We start from the raw sequence: 20255 nt of genomic DNA, 5'->3' as shown, positions 1-20255 counted from the left end.
CCTATCTATTTTGCCATGAGACTAAGCACCTTCTACCGTTATTTGAGTGCACATTTTTCCAAATGTTCCATTTGTGCAAGTTTCTAATATTGTATGTTTTCAGGCACGCAAGGATGCCTCGCAATCATTTTTTTTCTTAGTGTTGAGCCTACCAATACAAAATATGTTGCTTCTCTCGCTCTGTTAGTCGCACTAGGGCATTTAAGTGACCTATACGAAAAATCTTTGCACTCAACATTCAATTGTCGAAACACACATTATGTGGCACGAAGCGAAATTGTGTTGACTTCGCACATGTTGCTTGTTTTGTGGCAAAGGTCAACTTCACGTCATCCTTTCTATAGCAAGAAATAATAGTATAGTGAAAAAAGAACACAATCATGAAAAGAATGGACAGGTTGGTGCTTTTCTTGCAATTTATGTTAGAGAAAAGTTTACCAGTTGCCGTGTCGGCAGAATACATGTGGTCTTGTTTGCCACTCTCGGTGTTATTTCCATTTGTGCGAAATAAAAAAACGCTTAGGTCAGGCGATATTTCAAGCAATGTTTTGCTTTTCATTCCTCCGACGATATTATATGCTACACGGTTTGGTATTTACTCACCATGAAGCTCGCCGTGAGCGCCCGACAGACGCAAGTGAATGAACATCTCTCTAATCAGTAGGCAATTTGGAGCGAGTGTACAGAGATGCAGTTGCCGGTATTTCCGGCAATATTAGTCGTAGTAATGTTTCTCATACCATCTGAAAGCAGCAAAAATATCAGTGAATTAACTGCGGTAGGGTCAAGTGAACGCTCTAGCGTAAATACAGCAGACGACCAAATGGCTTCCGTGGCAGAAAATATCCATAGCCTGAATGAAGAGAAAGCAAATAATGATGGAACATTCGGCCTAACTATTTTTCATACAAACGACATTCACTCGCGGATCCTTGAAAGCACAAAACGTGGCGTACAGTGCGACGACAAGGCACGGAATGCGAGCAAGTGCTTCGGTGGAGTAGCCAGAATTGCTAATGTGGTAAGTAACACTATTAGTACTTCACTTATTGTTAGAGAACCCGCAAAAATTTTTTTTAAATATACTGCCGCATCATGTCATTGTCTAATTAGGAATGCTTTTCCTACCGGCAAGAGAATGGGTCAGAAATTTTACTAGTTTTTCTATGCACTCTCTATCAATAGAACGTACGAATGAGCGCGAGAGCATAGGTAGATATTCGAAGGATATTAAAGGCTGGTTGTTATTAGACGGCAAGCTTGCGTTATATCACACAACTGTTTAATCCACACGCCTTATGAACTATTTGTCATTGTAGTTCTACGTTTTACTACGGCGTTATTTCAACGTTTGTGGGAATAAACATACATATTCGCTTCTAAACAATGTTGAGAAGAGAATCCGAGTCAGCACCGAAGTTCCAATGGCAAGCAAATCCCGCTCTAAGAGCTTCCTGCTCTAAGAGCTTCGTAACCATCGATCGCCCCAATATTGCCGAATATTGATCAGGAATGCTACAGAAGTTTGGCAGTCAGACAATTTTTTGGTGGTATACTGCATTTACCCGTGCATTAAAATGTGTACGCAGTAGTGCGAAGTTAGTTGCGGAATACATGGTGTTGTGGCACGCCGTTCGCCATTAATGTAAACTTTGTTATGAGAGCTGATAGTTTCAAGTCCAACTGCAGTGATTATTAAATTTATGAAAATAGTAGGAGACTATATAAAGCGAAGCTCTGTAAAATGTTGCGGCGTTTACTTTGGTGCACATGATTATGAAATGAGTACACGAGCTGTCTCCGTAAGGCCTTGTCTCTCTTAGATGTGGCGTTCCGTAGGTGTTTATTACAGCGTAGGTAGTTATGGGCTTATTCCAATACCCATTTCTGATCGCGATGATACCGCCGCCGCCCCGTAGCTGCTATCGCCGAAAATACGAACAAAAGTACCCATTCTCCGCCGGGATCGAACCCAGGTCCACTACGCGGGAGTCGGATACTTTACCACTGAGCCACGCAAGCGCTTGCTATCACACTGAAGAAAAGTTCCCTTTATACGCGCCCTGCGCCTCTGCGCCTGCGCGCATAGGCACAGACGACCCGAGCCTCCGCCAGTATGGTGGCACCATCTAGTTAACGTGTCTGAAACCGCCACGTGCGACGAGATGCGATTCAGACACAATGCGATTCAGAAGAGGCGCGCAATCAACGCTATCCCGATGTTAGATGTGCGCCACGTATTCTGGGTACCTCTTCGGTGCTCGTTATGGCGTCTCCTCGCAAGGTACGAACCGCTGTTGAAGAAGCGAATCGTAGAGCTACGGGCGCGGCTACAAACAGGCATCATCGGGCTCAGCAGACTGCTGTGCAGAGAGCATTACAAGCCGCAACTCGCCGTAGACGCGGACGCCGGGCGGACAGTTCAGATCGTTCTCGTCAAAATCGAGACGAAGACACTTTGCCAAGAAGACCTTGTTGTGCGCGTGGTGCCGAAATTGGAGCTACTCTTGCGCCGCTCAGCCAGCTTACGCTGTGACTGTGCTGCGTGTGCCGCGCAGGCCTGTGACTTTTTTACATCTCGTCGTAGAAGAGCCCACTCGTCTCTCGGCGTGGCGCTCGTCGTGTGGATCGCTTCAAGGGTACGCTTCGCGTCACTCGGCGAGGCGTGCTTTATGTCACTCCCTTCCAAAGCTGGTACGATGACCTCGTAAGCGCGCAAGAACGTTTGTGTTTCGCGGTGTAACACACTCTCGTGCCTTTTTAGCCAGACGCCTCCTGGCGTCTAGTTCTTCGGCAGCGAAAATGGGCTGCAATTCCATGACGCACTCCCGCTGCTAATCCCTCACTCACAATGCCCGCGTGCACGCTGCTGTCCTCAGTGATGACGTCACATATTTAGCAAGCAAAGGACGACAAAAGCAAGCGCATGGGAAGTGGGAAACAAGACTTCGCTTTACTTACAGCAGGCCTTTTTTATACAACTTACAAACCACGGGCATACTTATTGTCGTTGATTTGCCAGTAATGGGCTCCTACCCAAGATCTCAAAGATAAAAGTCTTAAGGTAGTGTACATGCCGCACCTACTGAAACTAAATTTCCACTACTCTTTTACAACTCCTTTCAAGCGCTGCAGTATAGGGTCAAAGAGAACGTGCAGCACCTACTCTATCGAACAAGCGCATGGCTTCTGCATCGACGACGAGGACTCTGCGATAGAGCACTGCACGGAATCGGGCTTACCCGAAAGCCACGGGCCGGGCCAGGCCGGGTAGGGCAGTTTTTTCACGGGCTCAGGCCGAGCTTAGGCACGGCATGTGCTTTTTGACCCGGGCCCGGGCCCGGGCCGGGCCGGGCTCGGACTTTCTGGTGGTGTGCATGTAACATGCAGCGAGTTACCCTCGCGCGTCTCGGCTCTGAAAACATGTCTTTTTCGGTCTCGGCCTAGGTTAGGGCCGGTTTCGAGCCGGGCTCGGGCCGGGCTTGGGCCTAAGGTAAAGGGGTGGCGGGCCGGGCCGGGCGGGTAACGTAGACTATTCCGGGCCCAGGCCGGGCCCGGGTCTCGCCATAAAACTTTTGGTCGGGCTTGGGCGCGCAGCCCAACGTAAAAACGGGCCCGGGCCGGTCCCGGGCTGTAAAAATCTGCCCGCGCAATGCTCTACTCTGCGAAAGCGTCTGGAAGTCAGCTTTTTCATGGCAGCGAAGCCATACACCGATACTGTGGCACAAAACACACACTGCAATGCCATGGTTTGCACAGCACTTCATTCTATCTAGTTTGCCAACTGCAAGCACATCCCAGCGGCGCGTATCCAAACTGTTCCAAACTTCTTGTCAGCCTCTTGTCAGCCAATTAGATAAACTTAAGGATTATGGTAGAAGTAATAGTCATAAGCATGACTCAGCAAAAATGATAATGATCCAGCGAAAAAAAGAATAATACTCAAAAACCACTGAAATAAGTTCGGACGTGGGCACTAAGTGACGGAAACTCTAAAGGATGGTGGTAGAAGTCATAGTCATGACCATGACTCAGAAAAATGATAATGACTCAGCGAAAAAATATTAACACTCAAAATCCAATGGAATGGGTTCGGATGTAGTACTAAGTGAAGGAAAAGGCTAAAGGTTGATGGTTGAAGTCATAGTCATGAGCATGACTAGAACTTTCGCCATAAGGTTTCTTAGGTGTAGCTAAAGAGACCCCTGAGGGCTCATGACATAAATGTCATGGCGTGCGTATCATGTGGTTCATTAAGGAGCCGCCTACGTCTTGGTGCTCTCACGGTCGTTTTGTTAACTTGGTAGGTAACAATATTGCCGCCAAAATTGACAGGAGCCGTATGACGAACATAAGTGATTGGTCATGACATAAATGTCATGACATGCGTGTCATGTAGGTCATGACAATGACCCAGCGAAAAATATTGATACTCAAAAGCCACTGAAATGGGTTCTGACGTGGACAGACGCCTTTTCCTGGCTGTATCACATAATATAGTAGTATTTCGCAATTATAATATATATATATATATATATATATAAAGAGAGAGAGAGAGAGTGGGAGAGAGAGGAGAATGTGGTCTGCGGTCGGCACCCCCACTCGAGACATAGTTGGTACGCCACTGCAGGGGATGATGTAAGTTCCTATTTCTTCACTACGATTCACGAACAACTTTCTTCGTTGGCCTGTGTGCATTGTCTCTGTCAATTGGAAACGCTTTTACTATGTGCCCCACGGTAAGCGAAACGGGAGGGGGGGAGGGGGTTGTCAAAGGCGACATTATTCGCCGCAACTCGTCTGAAGTATCGGCGGTGAGAGTTCGGGCCACATTATATCCGTTTCTTTTTTTCTTAATTTTTTAGTTACTTGGTAAGGGATATTTCTTAAAATGTACTTTACCTAAACCTTACATAGAACTTCCCTATTAAGGCAAATTCGCCCTTTCGCCACGAAGTGACTGCGCAGAGGAGAATATGTTTTAGGAGCGATATGTCCTTTATTTTAGGGTACGAGAAGTTCGCCCAAGATTGTGGTGGTACGCCACGGGCGTGATGCTACCAAACACCACAGCGAGTAATCCCGGTGGGTATAAATAGGGGTGTTACCACTTCAATGTTACTCTTGTTAGTCCGCATCTGCATGTTATAAGTCTTTATCCTGCTGAAGCTTCGGTAAGCATCCCTAAGTGGTACTTTTTCGCGACTCCAGCAATTGGTGCGACACCTCGCGGCTAGCGCAGGAAACCTCGCACGGAAGTCGGAGCGTCGGAGCCGCGTCGGTAGCCTTCGTACTGCGATTGATGGAGCCACCATCGATGGAGCTTCTAGAACGATGGCGCCACCACGGCCGTGGAATTTTGCTGCGTTTTCCAGTTTTGCGGCGCCGGAGAGCCACAACGGATGGTGAATCTTCGAATAGCAAAGCTGCGACGACGGCAGTAGTTGTGTTCTGAACATCTTGCTACAGAAAGCTTTCTTTTTTTTTTCAAGGCAAGGATCGGTTTGTTGTTTGTATGAAAAGAACGCAATCCTGTTGCTTGTGCTACTTTTGCAGTAAAGCGCTGTAGCGAACTCGTATGCGTGCTGCAACGTGCAGTTTCATGTCATAGCCAGCGTGTTAATGCACTTTATGATGCGAATGTCGCCGCGGTACTGAATACTTCCTTGATTAAAGCTGTTATACCGGAACTACTACGTACGGTACATCATAGAACATCGGTAAATCGGTGTTTCAGGTGCTCCCGGGTAATGTCGGTAAATCGTTCTAGGTAAGCACAACATGTACGCGCCAGCGTGCAAAATAACTATGGGGTGGCATAGCGGTACGCCTTCCTTGCAGCGTAGACACGCTACCCATATAATTAGTGCAAATTACTAGGCGCTCATTCGAAAATGCGTAATTATCAAAGCAATTGTATCTCCTATGAGTGTCTGAAGGAAACTGGCAGTTCAGAGGCGAACACCGTTTTGACCACTTAAAATGCAGGATACGTAAAATATAGAATAACATGAAAAATTAGTTAGATTCATGTAGTAGGAGCGTTAACATTATTTTTCCCAGAAACATATTTTTTCTTTCATTAGTTTACACAACAGCCATATAAGTGATATGTTAGAAGACAGCGAAAAGTAATCAGTCATGGTCAGGCCACGCACCACAAGCCATACCTGCACATGGTAAATGTGTTTTCATTGTAGTAAGCAGATCCGTCGGTTTCTTATTTATCGTTTCTGCTCACTACGAGAGAAACAATGGGCCAACTACTGCAATAACCACGGCTAAGCGAAGCAGCAGTCACGTTGCGCAAATCTTGATTATAAAATAGATAACAGGAACGCAAAAGTAGCGGGAAAGGTTCACCACAGATTCGTAGTGCATGCTCGCGATTTATCGCGAGCATGTACAGCTTGATTTTAGGTTCGCTTGCTCTCTGGACCGAAAAGAGCGAGCAGAGTTTGCGCCTTCGCCGAACCAACATGTGTTTGGGCAACAACAATGAAATAGCGCGCCCCGGCTGCGCATGCACAGCGGCAACAGCGGATGGAGCAAGCCGGTGCGCTACTGCGGGCCATGTTAAACGTGCCAAACTGTTCAGGTATAAGCGGTCAGACATGACTAGGTATAGTAAATTTGAGCGATCCTGGCGAGGCCAGCCTGACGTATCCGACTTCGTCAGCCGCTGTCTCGTACGTTCGAAACGACGGACTATCTATCCACGCCTTAACAGTGAACAGCCACAACGCGACGGGCGGCTGGACAGGTCCCACACTCAAAGAAGAAAAGGTGAAAAGGGGGTATTGTAGGTACTCCTTTAGGGGAGGAACTGATTTGCCAAAACCATTCCTCCCTTTAGGGGTAAGTGAGAGGGGATACGACAGCTAACTCATGGCCCTCTGTCCCCAGTGGCTGCGGAGCATCTGACCAAGGCGGCGGTCAGACCTGCGACGTCGCAGAGGGTGCTAAGAATCTCTGGGTCCGGACAGGCCGCCAATGGAAACTGATCCTGGCAACGTTCAACACGCGCACCCTCTCGAGTGAGGCTAGCTTAGCAGGACTATTGAGGAATTATCAGGCATTGCCTGGGATATTAATGGCCTTAGTGAGGTTAGAAGAACTGGTGAGGCTTACACAGTGCTGACTAACGGCCACGTCCTCTGCTACAGAGGTCTTCCAGATAAGAGAGAATCGCGGGCAGGATTTCTGGTTCATAACAACATAGCGGGAAACATTGATGAATTCTACAGCTTTGTTGAAAGGGTAGCAGTCGTCGTAATAAAGCTGAATAGGAGGTACAAAATGAAGGTAGTACAAGCCTACGCCCCAACTTCCAGTCACGATGATGAAGAAATAGAACAGTTTATGAAGATGTCGAATTAGCAATGAGAAAGGTGCAAACTCCGTATACTGTGGTCATGGGCGACTTCAATGCAAAAGTGGGCAAAAAGCAGGTTGGCGAGCAAGCAATAGGCAACTACGGCATCGATTCTAGGAATGCAAGAGGAGAGATGTTGGTAGAATTCGCGGAAAGAAATAGGCTCCGAATAATGAATACATTCTTCAGGAAGCGCAGCAACAGGAAGTGGACCTGGAAAAGCCCTAATAGAGAAACAAGGAATGAAATAGATTTCATACTCTCAGCGGATCCAAGCATAGTGCAGAATGTAGAAGGGTTAGGTAAGGTAAAGTGCAGTGACCATCGGTTAGTGAGGTCTAGGATTTCTCTCAATTTGAAGAGAGAAAGAGTGAAATTAGTCAAGAGGAAACAGGCCAACCTAGACGCAGTAAGGGTGAAAGCAGACCAATTCAGGCTGGTGCTCGCAAACATATATGCAGCTTTAGAAAAGGATTATAAAGACAACATAGAGGTAATGAATGAAACCGTAACTAGGCTGATCTCAGAAGCAGCAATTGAAGTGGGAGGTAAGGCACCAGGGCAACCTGTAGGAAAGCTCTCCCAAGAAACAAAGGACCTAATAAAGAAACGACAAAACATGAAAGTGTCCAACTCAAGAGATGAGATAGAATTCGCTGAACTGTCAAAACTGATGAACAAAAAGAAAGTAAGGGATATTCGAAATTATAACGTAGGAAAGATTGAGGAAGCCGTAAAATATGGACGCAGCATGAAATCAGTAAGAAGAAAGCTTGGCATAGGACAAGGCAAGATGTATGCACTGAAAGATAAGCATGGTAATATCATCAGCAATTTAGATGACATAGTAAAAGCAGCGGAAGAATTCTATCTGTACAGTTCCCAAAACAGCCAAACTACTTTCATTCGAAATAGTGATGAACCGGATATAGAAGTTCCTTCTATAACTAGCGATGAAGTTATAAGGGCCTTGAAAGACATGACCAGGGGAAAAGCGGATGGAGAAGATGGAATAACAGTAGATTTAATCAAAGATGGAGGAGATATCATGCTTGAAAAGCTTGCGACCCTTTCTATGCAATGCCTCACAACTTCAAGTGTACCAGAGAGCTGGAAGAGCGCCAGCATTATACTTATCCATAAGAAGGGAGACGTTAAAGAATTGCAGAATTAAAGACCCATTAGCTTGCTTTCACTATTATATAAGATATTCACCAAGATAATTTCCAATAGAATCAGGGCAACACTTGACTTCAGCCAACCAAGAGAACAGGCTGGCTTCAGGAAGGAATATTCTACGATGGATCATATCCACGTCATCAATCAGGTAATCGAGAAATCTGCGCAGTACAATCAACCTCTCTATATGGCTTTCATAGATTATGAAAAGGCATTTGATTCAGTAGAGATACCAGCAGTCATAGAGGCATTGCGTAATCAAGTGGTACAGCAGGCATACGTGAATATCTTAGCAAATATCTACAAGGATTTCACAGCTATCTTGGTTCTCCACAAGAAAAGTAGAAAATTACCTATCAAAAAGGGGGTCAGGCAAGGAGACACAATCTCTCCAATGGTATTCACTGCATGCTTAGAAGAAGTATTCAAGCTCTTAGACTGGGGAGGCTTAGGAGTGAGGATCGACGGCGAATATCTAAGCAACCTTCGGTTTGCAGATGACATTGTCCTATTCAGCAACAATGGAGACGAATTACAACAAATGATTGAGGACCTTAATCGAGAAAGTGTAAGAATTGGGTTGAAGATGAATATGCAGAAGACAAAGATAATGTTCAATAGCCTGGCAAGGGAACAAGAACTCAGGATCGCCAGTCAGCCTCTAGAGTCTGTAAAGGAGTACGTTTATCTAGGTCAATTACTCACAGGGGACCTTGATCACGAGAAAGAAATTTACAGAAGAATAAAGTTGGGTTGGAGTGCATACGGCAGGCATTGCCAAATCCTCAATAGGAGCTTACCACTGTCGTTGAGGAGAAAAGTATACAATCATTGCATTCTACCGGTGCTAACATATGGGGCAGAAACTTGAAGGTTAACAAAGAAGCTGGAGAACAAGTTAAGGACCGCACAAAGAGCAATGGAGCGAAAAATCTTAGGAGTAACTTGAAGAGACGGGAAGAGAGCGGTGTGGATCAGAGACCAAACGGGGATAAACGATATTCTAGTTGACATTAAGCGGAAGAAATGGAGCTGGGCAGGCCATGTAATGCGTAGGGTGGATAACCGGTGGACCATTAGGGTTACAGAATGGATACCAAGAGAAGGGAAGCACAGTCGAGGACGGCCGAAAACCAGGTGGGATGATGGAGTTAGGAAATTCGCCGGCACAAGTTGGAATACGCTAGCGCAAGACAGGGTTTATTGGAGTTCGCAGGGAGAGGCCTTCGTCCTGCAGTGGACATAAATATAGGCTGATGATGATGATGAGAGGGGATGAACTGTTACTCCCCATGCGGCTACTCCTTCGAGGACTAACAGTTGCTCTTTTCCGATGCTCCTCAAGGGAGTAACGGTTATTCTTTCCGATGCTCCTCGAAGATGGAATTAATGAAATTAGCCATTTATACGCTGATAAAAAAATGACTGGGCTGAAAAAAAAAGAAAAAAAGCAGCCAGTAAGTCAGATTCGAACTCACGTCCTCTGGCTCACAAGTCTGGCACCCTAACCACTTCACCATAGCAGCTCTTTTTTTTTTCTTTCATGGTATTTAATACATTAACATGTCATCCAATAAAACATTCACCAATTGTGCATAGTCATAGAAAGGTGGGTACAATGAGTCACACACAGAAAAACAGAAGAAGCACTGTTCCGCTTTAAAAGGGTGGTAAGGCTAAGCACCTCACCAAAATGGGGTACCAGTCTGGTTGAACATCAAGTCCATCATAAACATTCTTTAGGTGCACAGTCATCTGGATGAAATTTACTCTTGTGGGTATAACCGGTTCGGCGTTGCGGTCCATCATTCGCGTCTTCCACAGACTGTGCATTCCCATGAGAAAGAACACGTCGAAAGGTACACTGTCATCATGGGTCGGCAGCAGATATCGCACTGTATGGGGGTTGATTTCAAGGTCTTTCTTTAGAGTTCGTTGGAGGATGTCCCAAAATAGAATGGCATCTTTGCAATCAATAAAACAGTGTTCAATTGTCTCTGGCACATCACAAAGACGACAATTAACAGAAGTCACAAATATACCCTTTTTCTGTAGCCATGTTTTTACCGGTAAAGTTTCACTATGAAGTTTGTAAAAGAATGTTTTGCAGCATGGGGATATGTACATTTTACGAACTCGTTTTAGTACATCGTGGCCTGGCCATTCAATGTATAGTGATCGGTAAAATGGAGGTGGAAAAAGCATGGACAGTAAATCTTTGTATAACTTTTTACGCGACACGGAGTACAAGTATTCAGTAGAAAACCGAACTGTCAGGAAACGAACCGCCAAATAAACCTCCTGCATGAACCCCAACAAGCATAAAGGCGAAGAAAAATTTGATGAAACAACTAAATCAGGTAAAGCATCAACAAGTGTGGCTTGCATGAATGACCGAATTATAGGATGTGAAGGATCGCGAAAAAAGAAGAAACGGGACACTATTTGCCGCACGTAAAGATGCACTAAGCCGAGCCCACCCTCACTAACTGGTCTAAAAACATTGTCTCTCCTCATGGGCTCGAAAGTGGAAGACCATATGAAAGTTGCAAAAATTCGGTGAAAGCGTTGGATGTAGAGCCTGGCACAGTGAATAACTTGCAATACGTAGTAAATTTTAGTTGCTAAAAACTTATTGCAGGCTTCAGCCCTTCCGAAAATAGAAAGTCGGTATGGAACGAATGTCTGAGCGTAACATTGCAAGGCTGAAACCCGTTCTTTCCAATAGTGCGCGCTTAATTTATATGCGTCTAGCGGCACGCCAAGATACGTTGGCGGAACATGAGTCCACTTAATGCCTGCAAACTGTTCTGGCTTATAACACCAGGAGCCGAACCATAAGCCTAAGCTTTTCGAGGAGTTCATTTGTGCTCCTGATACGCTGCCAAATTTCTCTATTGTAGCTACAACCTTTTCAACACTGGGCTTATCTGTGCAGAAAAACGCTAGATCATCTGCATAAGCTAACACTTTAACCTCATTACCCAGTATGTTGAAGCCATGGATGGAACTTGACTGAATTACGCTTAAGCATAGTGGTTCCAGGTAAAGGGCGAAGAGTAGTGGGGACATCGGGCATCCTTGTTTTACCGAAGAGCAGATAGCAACGGGTTTGGACAGATGACCATTAATAACTAAACGAGTAGAACAATGGGCGTAGCAAAGCCTAACTCCTTTAAGCACAATGGAGCCAACATTGGCGTGTTCCAGAAGAGAAAATAAATAGGAATGACTGACTCGATCAAAAGCTTTAGCAAGGTCTACTTGGAGCATTGCAAGCTGCTCAGTGGAACCGTAACAGTACTCAAGAAGTGTACGGGCGATATGTATGTTGGTCTGAATTGATCGGCCTCTAATTCCGCACGTCTGATGGGACCAATGAGAATCGACATCGCAAATTGTAATCTATTAGATAAAACTTTTGCAAAGATTTTATAATCAACGTTTGACAGCGTGATTGGTCTGTAGCTTTCAACAGAACGCAGTTTTTCCTTATCTGAGCTTTTTGGGATTAAAACTGTGTGGTTTTTGCAAAAAGATTGTGGAAGGGCGTCCACCTCTAAACTTGTAATAAATATATCCAATAATATGGAACTGATAATCCCTTTGAACGCTTTGTAAAATTCGCTTGAAAGTCCATCAGGGCCGGGGGTTTTCGATAAAGGCAGCTGATCAATAGCTTGCTCAATTTCTTGAATGGTAACAGTACCACTGATGAATGCACACTCCTCATTCTGTAAAGGTTTTACTAGAGACACAAAACTCTCCAAGACTTTTGCATCATGATCTTCGGGAGGTGCACTGAACAAAGCATTGTAGTAACTTTCAAATTGTGAAATTATGTCATTCGTATTTGTTACAAGACTACCTTTGGAGTAGATTTCCGAAATTACTTTTGAAGTACCGTGACGTCGCTCATCAAGTAAAGCTTGACGTGTTGGCTGTTCAGAGTGCAAAGCACGGCTGTTTCGAGATCGAACTCGCGCACCTCGGTAACGTAGTGCGTCATACTTTTGTAACTCACATTTAATATTTTCCATATCTTCTGTGTAAGTGCCTGGCATTTCGCATTCCATCTCGTAAATGCTACTTAGGCTCTTGAGGAGCATTTTTTCTTCATTCTTTCTATAAAATGATTTCACCGACCCAATTTCTATAGCCACTGTGCGAACCTCTTGCTTAAAGAGTTCCCAAGCAGCAAATAATGGCAAGTCTGTAGAAAAACAAGTTGTTAGGGCCATACGCACACGATTGATAAATTCCTGATCATTTAGGAGCTCAGAGTTAAGTTTCCAGAGTGCCCACTGTGGTCGGAAATTGGTTACAGATTTCTCACCAATTTTTGCGATAACCATACAATGATCAGAGAACGAAACTGGGATAGTACTACAAGACAGTCCTCGGGAGAGGAGTGATGAAGAGACATAAATTCGATCAAGGCGGGCGTAAGAGTGACCTTGAATTCGTGTATAAGAGCAAGAACCCTGTCCCGACGCTCCTATATCTATGAGCCCTGCATTCTCTATCACGTTAGACAAAACTTCACCACTCCTGTCTCGCTGAATGTTAATCCCACTTCGATCACTCGGATCACATACACAATTGAAATCTCCCATTAACACAATGCAGCGATCACAGTCCAGTAGATTAGACACAGTATCAAATAAAAGAATTCGTTTGGCAGCGTCATTAAATGCGTAGAGGTTAACTATTCGCCATGGCACACCCTGCAACACAAAATCGCAGTATATGTATCGGCCTTCAGCGTCCACATGGTAACTAAATGCTGAACAAAGTAGGCTCTTTTTCAGAAACAGGAAGCAGCCTGCGGAGAAACCAAGGGCGTGTGAAACGCAGACATTATATTCAGACAGAAAAGGTCGCAAGGCCCTTTCTGTATCGTCATCACTCTCAATCTTCGTCTCCTGCACGGCGACGAAGTCGAGGCGATGCCTAGATAAAAGCCGGCGAAGCTGTGCCTGTTTCTGCAAAGACCTAAGGCCCCGTACATTCAAAGTTGCGAAGAGAAGTTGCTGTGTCAGCGCCATGGTGACTAACCACTATACGGACCTAATTATCTATGTGGTCGGTCCTTGAGGGCAACGGTGAGGCTCCCTCCGAACCCCCACCAGGCCTCCTGGACCGTGATCGTCGGCACTTTCCTGAGTGTTTCGATGTCTTGCGGCGACGTGCTTTTCTTGTGGTACTGGTCGTGTCGCTGTCCGTGCTTGTTTCCGATGTGTTTGTCGCATGGCGCTTCGGAATTGATGTATCCGCGTTAGCTCGCCTGTCCTCTACCAGCACAGGGCACGTGTCGAGAAGCTTGGGTGAAGCAGATGATTCATTTTCGGCTGCCTCTTTAGCTTGCTGGGCAGGAACTGGCTGTGTGATTAGGGGCGCCTCATTGCACTGTTGCTTGGACTGATCATCTGTCGCTTTGCTACCTTCCTTGTCCTTGGGCGGTTGTGCGATGACATTGTCTTTTACATCTAGACGAGACTTGCCGGCACAACTGGTCTCCGCGGCAGAAGGAACATCTCCGGTCGCGTCGAGAACCTCTGTGGCGTCCATTATGTGTTCTTGCACGCATTCGTCAGGAGGTCGTGTCCTATGTCGTAACTTGTCGGCGTATGTTACCACACATTCTTCAGCTGTGTGGCCAAAGCGCCGGCAGTCTTCACAACGTGGAGTTCTGCAGTTGCGACGAATGTGGCCAACCTTGTTACAGCGGAGACAAAGCGGGGGTCTGCCTGGAATCAGTACAAGGCTCTGCACTCCACAGACAGGTAGTAGATGTGGAACGTCACCCACTCCTACTCCGTCAGCAAGAGACAACACCACATCACGATTTAGAGTACGCATTTCTTCCATCTCCGATACTCTCCAGCTTTCTGCTGATATAGATTTCACTTTCCCGTAAGCCTGGAGTGAATCTCGAATGTAGGCGTCTTCCAAACGCTCAGGTAGCCATAAAAGCTTCATTTTTACTTCCGTGGGCTCAGGGTCCATGACGATGCAGCGTCTTCCTTTCACCGATAAATCCCCGCACGTGACTAGATTTGATTTTGCCATTGGTGACTTACACGTCACCATCCACACGTGCGACATCTGAAATTGGCCAATGGAACTTATTTCCTTTAGGTCAATAACATTCCGAAGGGCGTCTCTGAAGTCTTGGGCTCTGTACGGTCGACCAGCTAAGTCAGCATGCAGGAAAACGGAGTCCACAACCAGCTTACCGGTAGGAAGACGAGGTAGCACAATACGGTAGTCATTGCTGCTGGCTGACGCCTGAGCAGCACCTCGGCCAGGGGCCGATAAATCCTTTGGAGCGGAGAAGGAGGAAGAAGAAGACGGCGTTCCGAACGTTCACCATAGCAGCTCGGTTGACAAGCCAGGTTACCGAGACGAGGTTAACCACCTTAACGCAGGTGCGGCAATACAGAAGAGACTCGGCATTTCGTGTATGCTATGCCGGGAGACTCTAACGTTGCTTATACTTACAAATATAAGCGACTACATAAAGAAAGCTGGCCGATTATTCTTACGGTGATTTAAACTAAGACATTACGTGATCTTCGCGTAGCGAGCGCAAACGGGGTACGCAAGATGACAGAGAAGGACAACTTCTCTATCGCTTATCGTGCCCCTTTTGAGCTACACATCGCTTCAGTTAAGTTTATAATCTCCTTGAAACGAAAGGAACTCCTTATGTACTATTGGCCAAGAAAATCTGGCAATCCCTCTATGACTTCCGCGCTTATTGTTCACTTATGGTGCGCACGCACACGAAGTGCCCCCATGACTCTTCAGATTCCACCTTTTGAATTTCGGGCAATTTTCTCACGAAGATGCAAAGTGCTGCTTTACATCTAGTTCAGTAGACAGTACACGAACGTCCTACTATTCATCATATATAGACAATACCGCGTTCGCCGCATCACTCCACGAGACGGACGAAAACAGCAGAGTGCATGGGGAGTAACTGTTGCAGTTAGTCCTCGCCGTTGCTCTCTTTCGGACCAAGGATCATACACTTACTCCCCAAAATTTGCTCACGCCACGCACACTCCTGCATTTACTCCCTTGAGGGACGAAAGTGCCCTTTTTTGGACTAACTGTGCAGTTACTCCCGTTTTCCCCGGTATACTTCTTAGGGTGCAGGCAATCGACTTCAGGCGGTTGCAGACGGGCACTTTCACCAACCCCTACCAGCTGCACCACCTGTGGCCCGTGCTGCACCCGTCGCCCGGCTGCCCGTGGTGCGAGCACGAACGGGCCGATATGGGACATATGCTTTGAGAATGCCAACGCCATGAGGAAGAAAGACCAAGAGGAAGGGGGAAGACAACAGCAGGCCCTTCTGAAGCGGGGCGCCTCGCTGAGAGATGGCAAGCCGTCCTCGTCAGAGAGGCACTCGAAGACCAGGAGACCTGGCAGCCTAGCCCCGGGCACCAACAGCCATAACCGTTGGACAAATAAAGTTTATTCCTATGTTATCCAGGGAATGAAAGCAGTATAAACGTGCTTGTACTTTAGACAATCCATCAGTGCACGAGAACTTCGGTTCCACGACCAATGGAATATATTCTAGAAAACATCGGTGACTTTCATGAGAATCTCGTGCGGGTTCGCTGTCACGCCAGAGGTTTGCACACACCGTGCGGCCACTTCAGCCTCATTACCCACTGTGTCTCTCTTAGATCTGCTAAAATGATGTGCTTGCCGTCAGCTACCCGCTTTCCTTCTACAAAACAGCGAAAAGCGGCATCACACTGCCCAAAAATAATCAAAAACAGCGGTTGCGGTGACGCGGGGACCTCGGTGCATCCGCCATGTGGCGCATTGTAGCCAGACGCGGCCAGATTTTGCAGCGCCCCCTGCAGTTTATTTCAGTTGCGAATTGCAACCAATTGACGTAAAGCCCGTGTATAAACACCGAACATGGAATGTGGGCCGTTACTAATATTTTTTGTTGATAGCGGGGCCCACTTGTTACATCCTCATCCTATTAAAATACGGTGGCAATTCTTATGGCGAGACAAAGCCCCTATTATTTGCTTCACGCTGAGCGGTCGTATTCATCGAGGAATTTCGGGGATACCATAACTTTTACCAAACGTTCTCGACGCTGAAGAAATGAATCACCTCTGGCGCCCACTAAACGCCCACACCTCCTTAACGTTTAATCTAGAATATGATTACAGATTACCGTTACTGCAGATGCAACATATAGCTTAAGTGAGCCGTGCTTGTAAGATTATTTTTCCTGTCCACAGTTACAGGATTACTGGAAGGCAATGATTTCTTTATTATACACCAGAACAATTTCTGCGTTCTCAACTATCTTTTTTCTTTATGCCTTCATGCGCAGGTTAGGACACTGAAGAACACTTCTGCAAACCCTTTGTTCTTCAACGCTGGAGACTTCTTCCAAGGAACACTGTGGTATTCCATACTAAAATACAACATTGTTTCTGCTGTCATGGCAAACATGTCTTATGACGCTGTGGTAGGTACCGTCATTCCATATAGACCATCTTAACGGCGAGAAGGAATGTGCCCAGAGCCTAAATGGGATACTTAGCTGTTTCCTTGTTCCCTGCTTCCGCATTGTAGCCTTCACTTGCTTACAATGCCTTTTGTCGACAGGACGTGTAGCATTTCAGTGACATTCTACTTTTCAGTGCTCGTGTCATGTCAGGGTTTTTTTATTTTCCAGGACCACATTGTAAGAACGTGCGAATTTTGCGCTGATATTTATTTCGGTCTACGTGTTCATTCCGAACTATTGTAGTGTCTGTAGGGTAGTTATTTTTATCTTCTGGAAAACAATTCAATATGTAATGAAGACTGAGTTTGAAAAGAAGGTAAGATATATTGCACCTAAAGCTAATTTGATGGTGATGATCGCATACAATAAAGATGTAGGGTTGTTCTGAACAAGTACAAAATTGTTAAATATAGCTGGAAAAGGGACTGAAAATAGAGCTAGATGTGCCATACCTTAAGGTATTGCGCAAAAGGCCTGACGTTAAGAGACAAGAGGAGAGCGGTGTGGATCATAGAGGAAACGGGGATAGCCAATATTGACACGTATACATGTTTATCTTTCGCCGATGGCCGCTTTCCACCGGCTAACAAATGTTAAACGTTATTGCTCGGCGCAGGACGCGCCTGTATCGGAAGTTTCTAGAACGTTATCGATGCTTCTTTCCGTTGTCTGTTTTCAGCGACGCTTATGTTATCCGATTGTGTGACCGACGTGAATTGTCTAGAACTTTCTGGAAGACGCGCGTACCAGGGATTATTCTGGAACCTTCGATGACTCAGGTATAAAAGCCGACGCGTTTTGCCGCTGATCAGACTTTCGACGATCGCCGACTGTGTTCGCGCTATCGTACAAGTCCTTTGAGTGTAGCTTGCTTTTGGGGGCACAGGTTCGCCCAATAAACAACCAGTTTCGTCATACACAGTTTTGCGACTGTTTTATTTACCGTCACTGCCGTCACTACTACGTGACATCTGGTGGAGGTGCTAGTTCGTTCATGCATCGGACGCCCCCGCAAAGCCGCGACCCAAGCCCGAAACCGGAGGACGAGACCAACTTCGCCAAGGACCAGCGAGCTAGCCGTAGGCAGCAAGGACTTGTGCCGGAGTTTGGACTTCTTCCCGAAAAGACCACCGCAATCAAGGCCAAGTCAACGACCAGAATGGCAGCACCAGCGTCCCCCATCCTGCTGCAGCAACCTCGGGAGCCACCGACTTTTCGTGGATCATCGGGTGAAGACCCTGAAACCTGGCTGGAGACATACGAGAGGACCGCGACGTTCAACAAATGGAGCGACGACGACAAGCTGGGCCATGTTTATTTTTCATTGGATGATGCTGCTCGGACCTGGTTTGAGAACAGAGAGACCACCCTGGTGACGTGGGACCTATTTCGTGAGAACTTCGTGAGGACCTTCACGAATGTCGTGCGAAAAGAAATGGCCGAAGTTTTATTAGAAACCAGAGTGCAATTGCCGAACGAGAACATCGCGATCTTCACGGAGGAGATGACTCGCCTCTTCCGCCACGCCGACCCCGATATGTCTGAGGAAAAGAAAGTTCGGTTCTTGATGCGGGGTGTCAAAGAGCAAATATTCGCCGGATTGATGCGCAACCCGCCCAAGAGTGTCGCCGAATTTCTTTCCGAGGCCACAACGATCGAGACGACGCTTGACGCCATGCTACCAGACGTCGCTGACGAAGAAAATCTCGACGTTGCTACTTATTTGCAGCGTGCCGAAGAAGGTCGACAGCTCGCCCCCTGCGCATCAAGAACCAGCAGAGGACCGACAGCCGACACTACAATCTACAACGACGCTACGTCGAGTACCAGCCCGGCGACCGTGTTTGGGTCTGGACTCCGATACGCCGACGAGAACTTAGCGAGAAACAGTTGCGTCGCTATTTCGGACCATATAAGATAATCCGACGTATTGGCGCACTGGACTATGAGGTCGTGCCAGACGGCATTTCGCAATCACAGCGGCGCCGGGCACGACCTGAAGTGACCCACGTGGTGCGTCTTAAGCCTTTCTACGCCCGCTGACGAGCTTATAGGTACTTTGTTACTTTGTTATTTTCTTCCTTTATTACGCTTCGTTTTGTTTTCGCTTTCGCCTTTGTTTGTAGCATCGGGACGGTGCTTTTTAAGGGGAGGGTATTGACACGTATACATGTTTATCTTTCGCCGATGGCCGCTTTCCACCGGCTAACAAATGTTAAACGTTATCGCTCGGCGCAGGACGCGCCTGTATCGGAAGTTTCTAGAACGTTATCGATGCTTCTTTCCGTTGCCTGTTTTCAGCGACGCTTATGTTATCCGATTGTGTGACCGACGCGAATTGTCTAGAACTTTCTGGAAGACACGCGCGTACCAGGGATTATTCTGGAACCTTCGATGACTCAGGTATAAAAGCCGACGCGTTTTGCCGCTGATCAGACTTTCGACGATCGCCGACTGTGTTCGCCGCTATCGTTGTGCTTTGAGTGTAGCTTGCTTTTGTGTCCACAGGTTCGCCCAATAAACAACCAGTTTCGTCATACACAGTTTTGCGACTGTTTTATTTACCGTCACTACTACGTGACAATATTCTAATTCAAACTAAGATAGAAAAATTGAGCTGGGCAGGCCGTGTAATGCGTAGAAGGATAACCGGTGGACCATTATAGTTACAGAATGGATACCAAGGGAAGCGCAGTCGAGGATCATAGAAAACTAGGTATGGTGATGAAGTTAGGAAATTTGCAGGCGCAAGTGAGAATCAGCTAGAGCAAGACGGGGGTAATTGGAGATCGCAGGGAGAGGTCTTTGTCCTGCAGTGGACATAAATATAGGCTGATGATGATGATGATGATGACGACCACACGGTATAATTTATAAGACAAAATACTTAGTTCGTATTCCTACACGCGTGTGGTATTTGGTTGTTTGAACGAGGCGCGCGGGCGCCATCACTCGAGAAAAGGAGAGGAAGAAGGAGCTGGGCTCGCGCTGTGAATATAACCGGTCAGCGCTGCAACCACTGTTGCAAATACAACCTGTAAATATAGTTGGTAGTCTTACTGACTCGTCCTTCGCCTAACAATATTTTACATTTATCACCTGATTCGGCTAACTTCTCCTTTCTGCAGATAAAGAGACAAGGAAAAT

At 46.4% G+C, this 20255-nt stretch overlaps 1 protein-coding gene across 6 annotated transcripts in view; it reads left to right on the top strand.

Annotated features, from left to right (window-relative positions):
- Positions 1–636: 636 nt before the first annotated feature.
- LOC119454594 (protein 5NUC) overlaps positions 637–20255 on the top strand; it is a 201575-nt gene continuing 181956 nt past the window's right edge. For all 6 annotated transcript variants that reach the window (XM_049666903.1, XM_049666902.1, XM_049666905.1 and 3 more), the window contains exons 1-2: positions 637–1021; positions 16929–17066. In XM_049666903.1, the coding sequence (XP_049522860.1) occupies positions 689–1021; positions 16929–17066 (471 nt within the window). In that variant the 5' untranslated portion in view covers positions 637–688. The remainder of the gene's footprint in view (positions 1022–16928; positions 17067–20255) is intronic.

The sequence above is a fragment of the Dermacentor silvarum genome, chromosome 5 (assembly GCF_013339745.2).
Source record: "Dermacentor silvarum isolate Dsil-2018 chromosome 5, BIME_Dsil_1.4, whole genome shotgun sequence".
Lineage (NCBI taxonomy): Eukaryota > Metazoa > Arthropoda > Arachnida > Ixodida > Ixodidae > Dermacentor > Dermacentor silvarum.
Note: the sequence above shows the minus strand (reverse complement) of the source record. Positions and strands in the feature narration are given on the sequence as shown.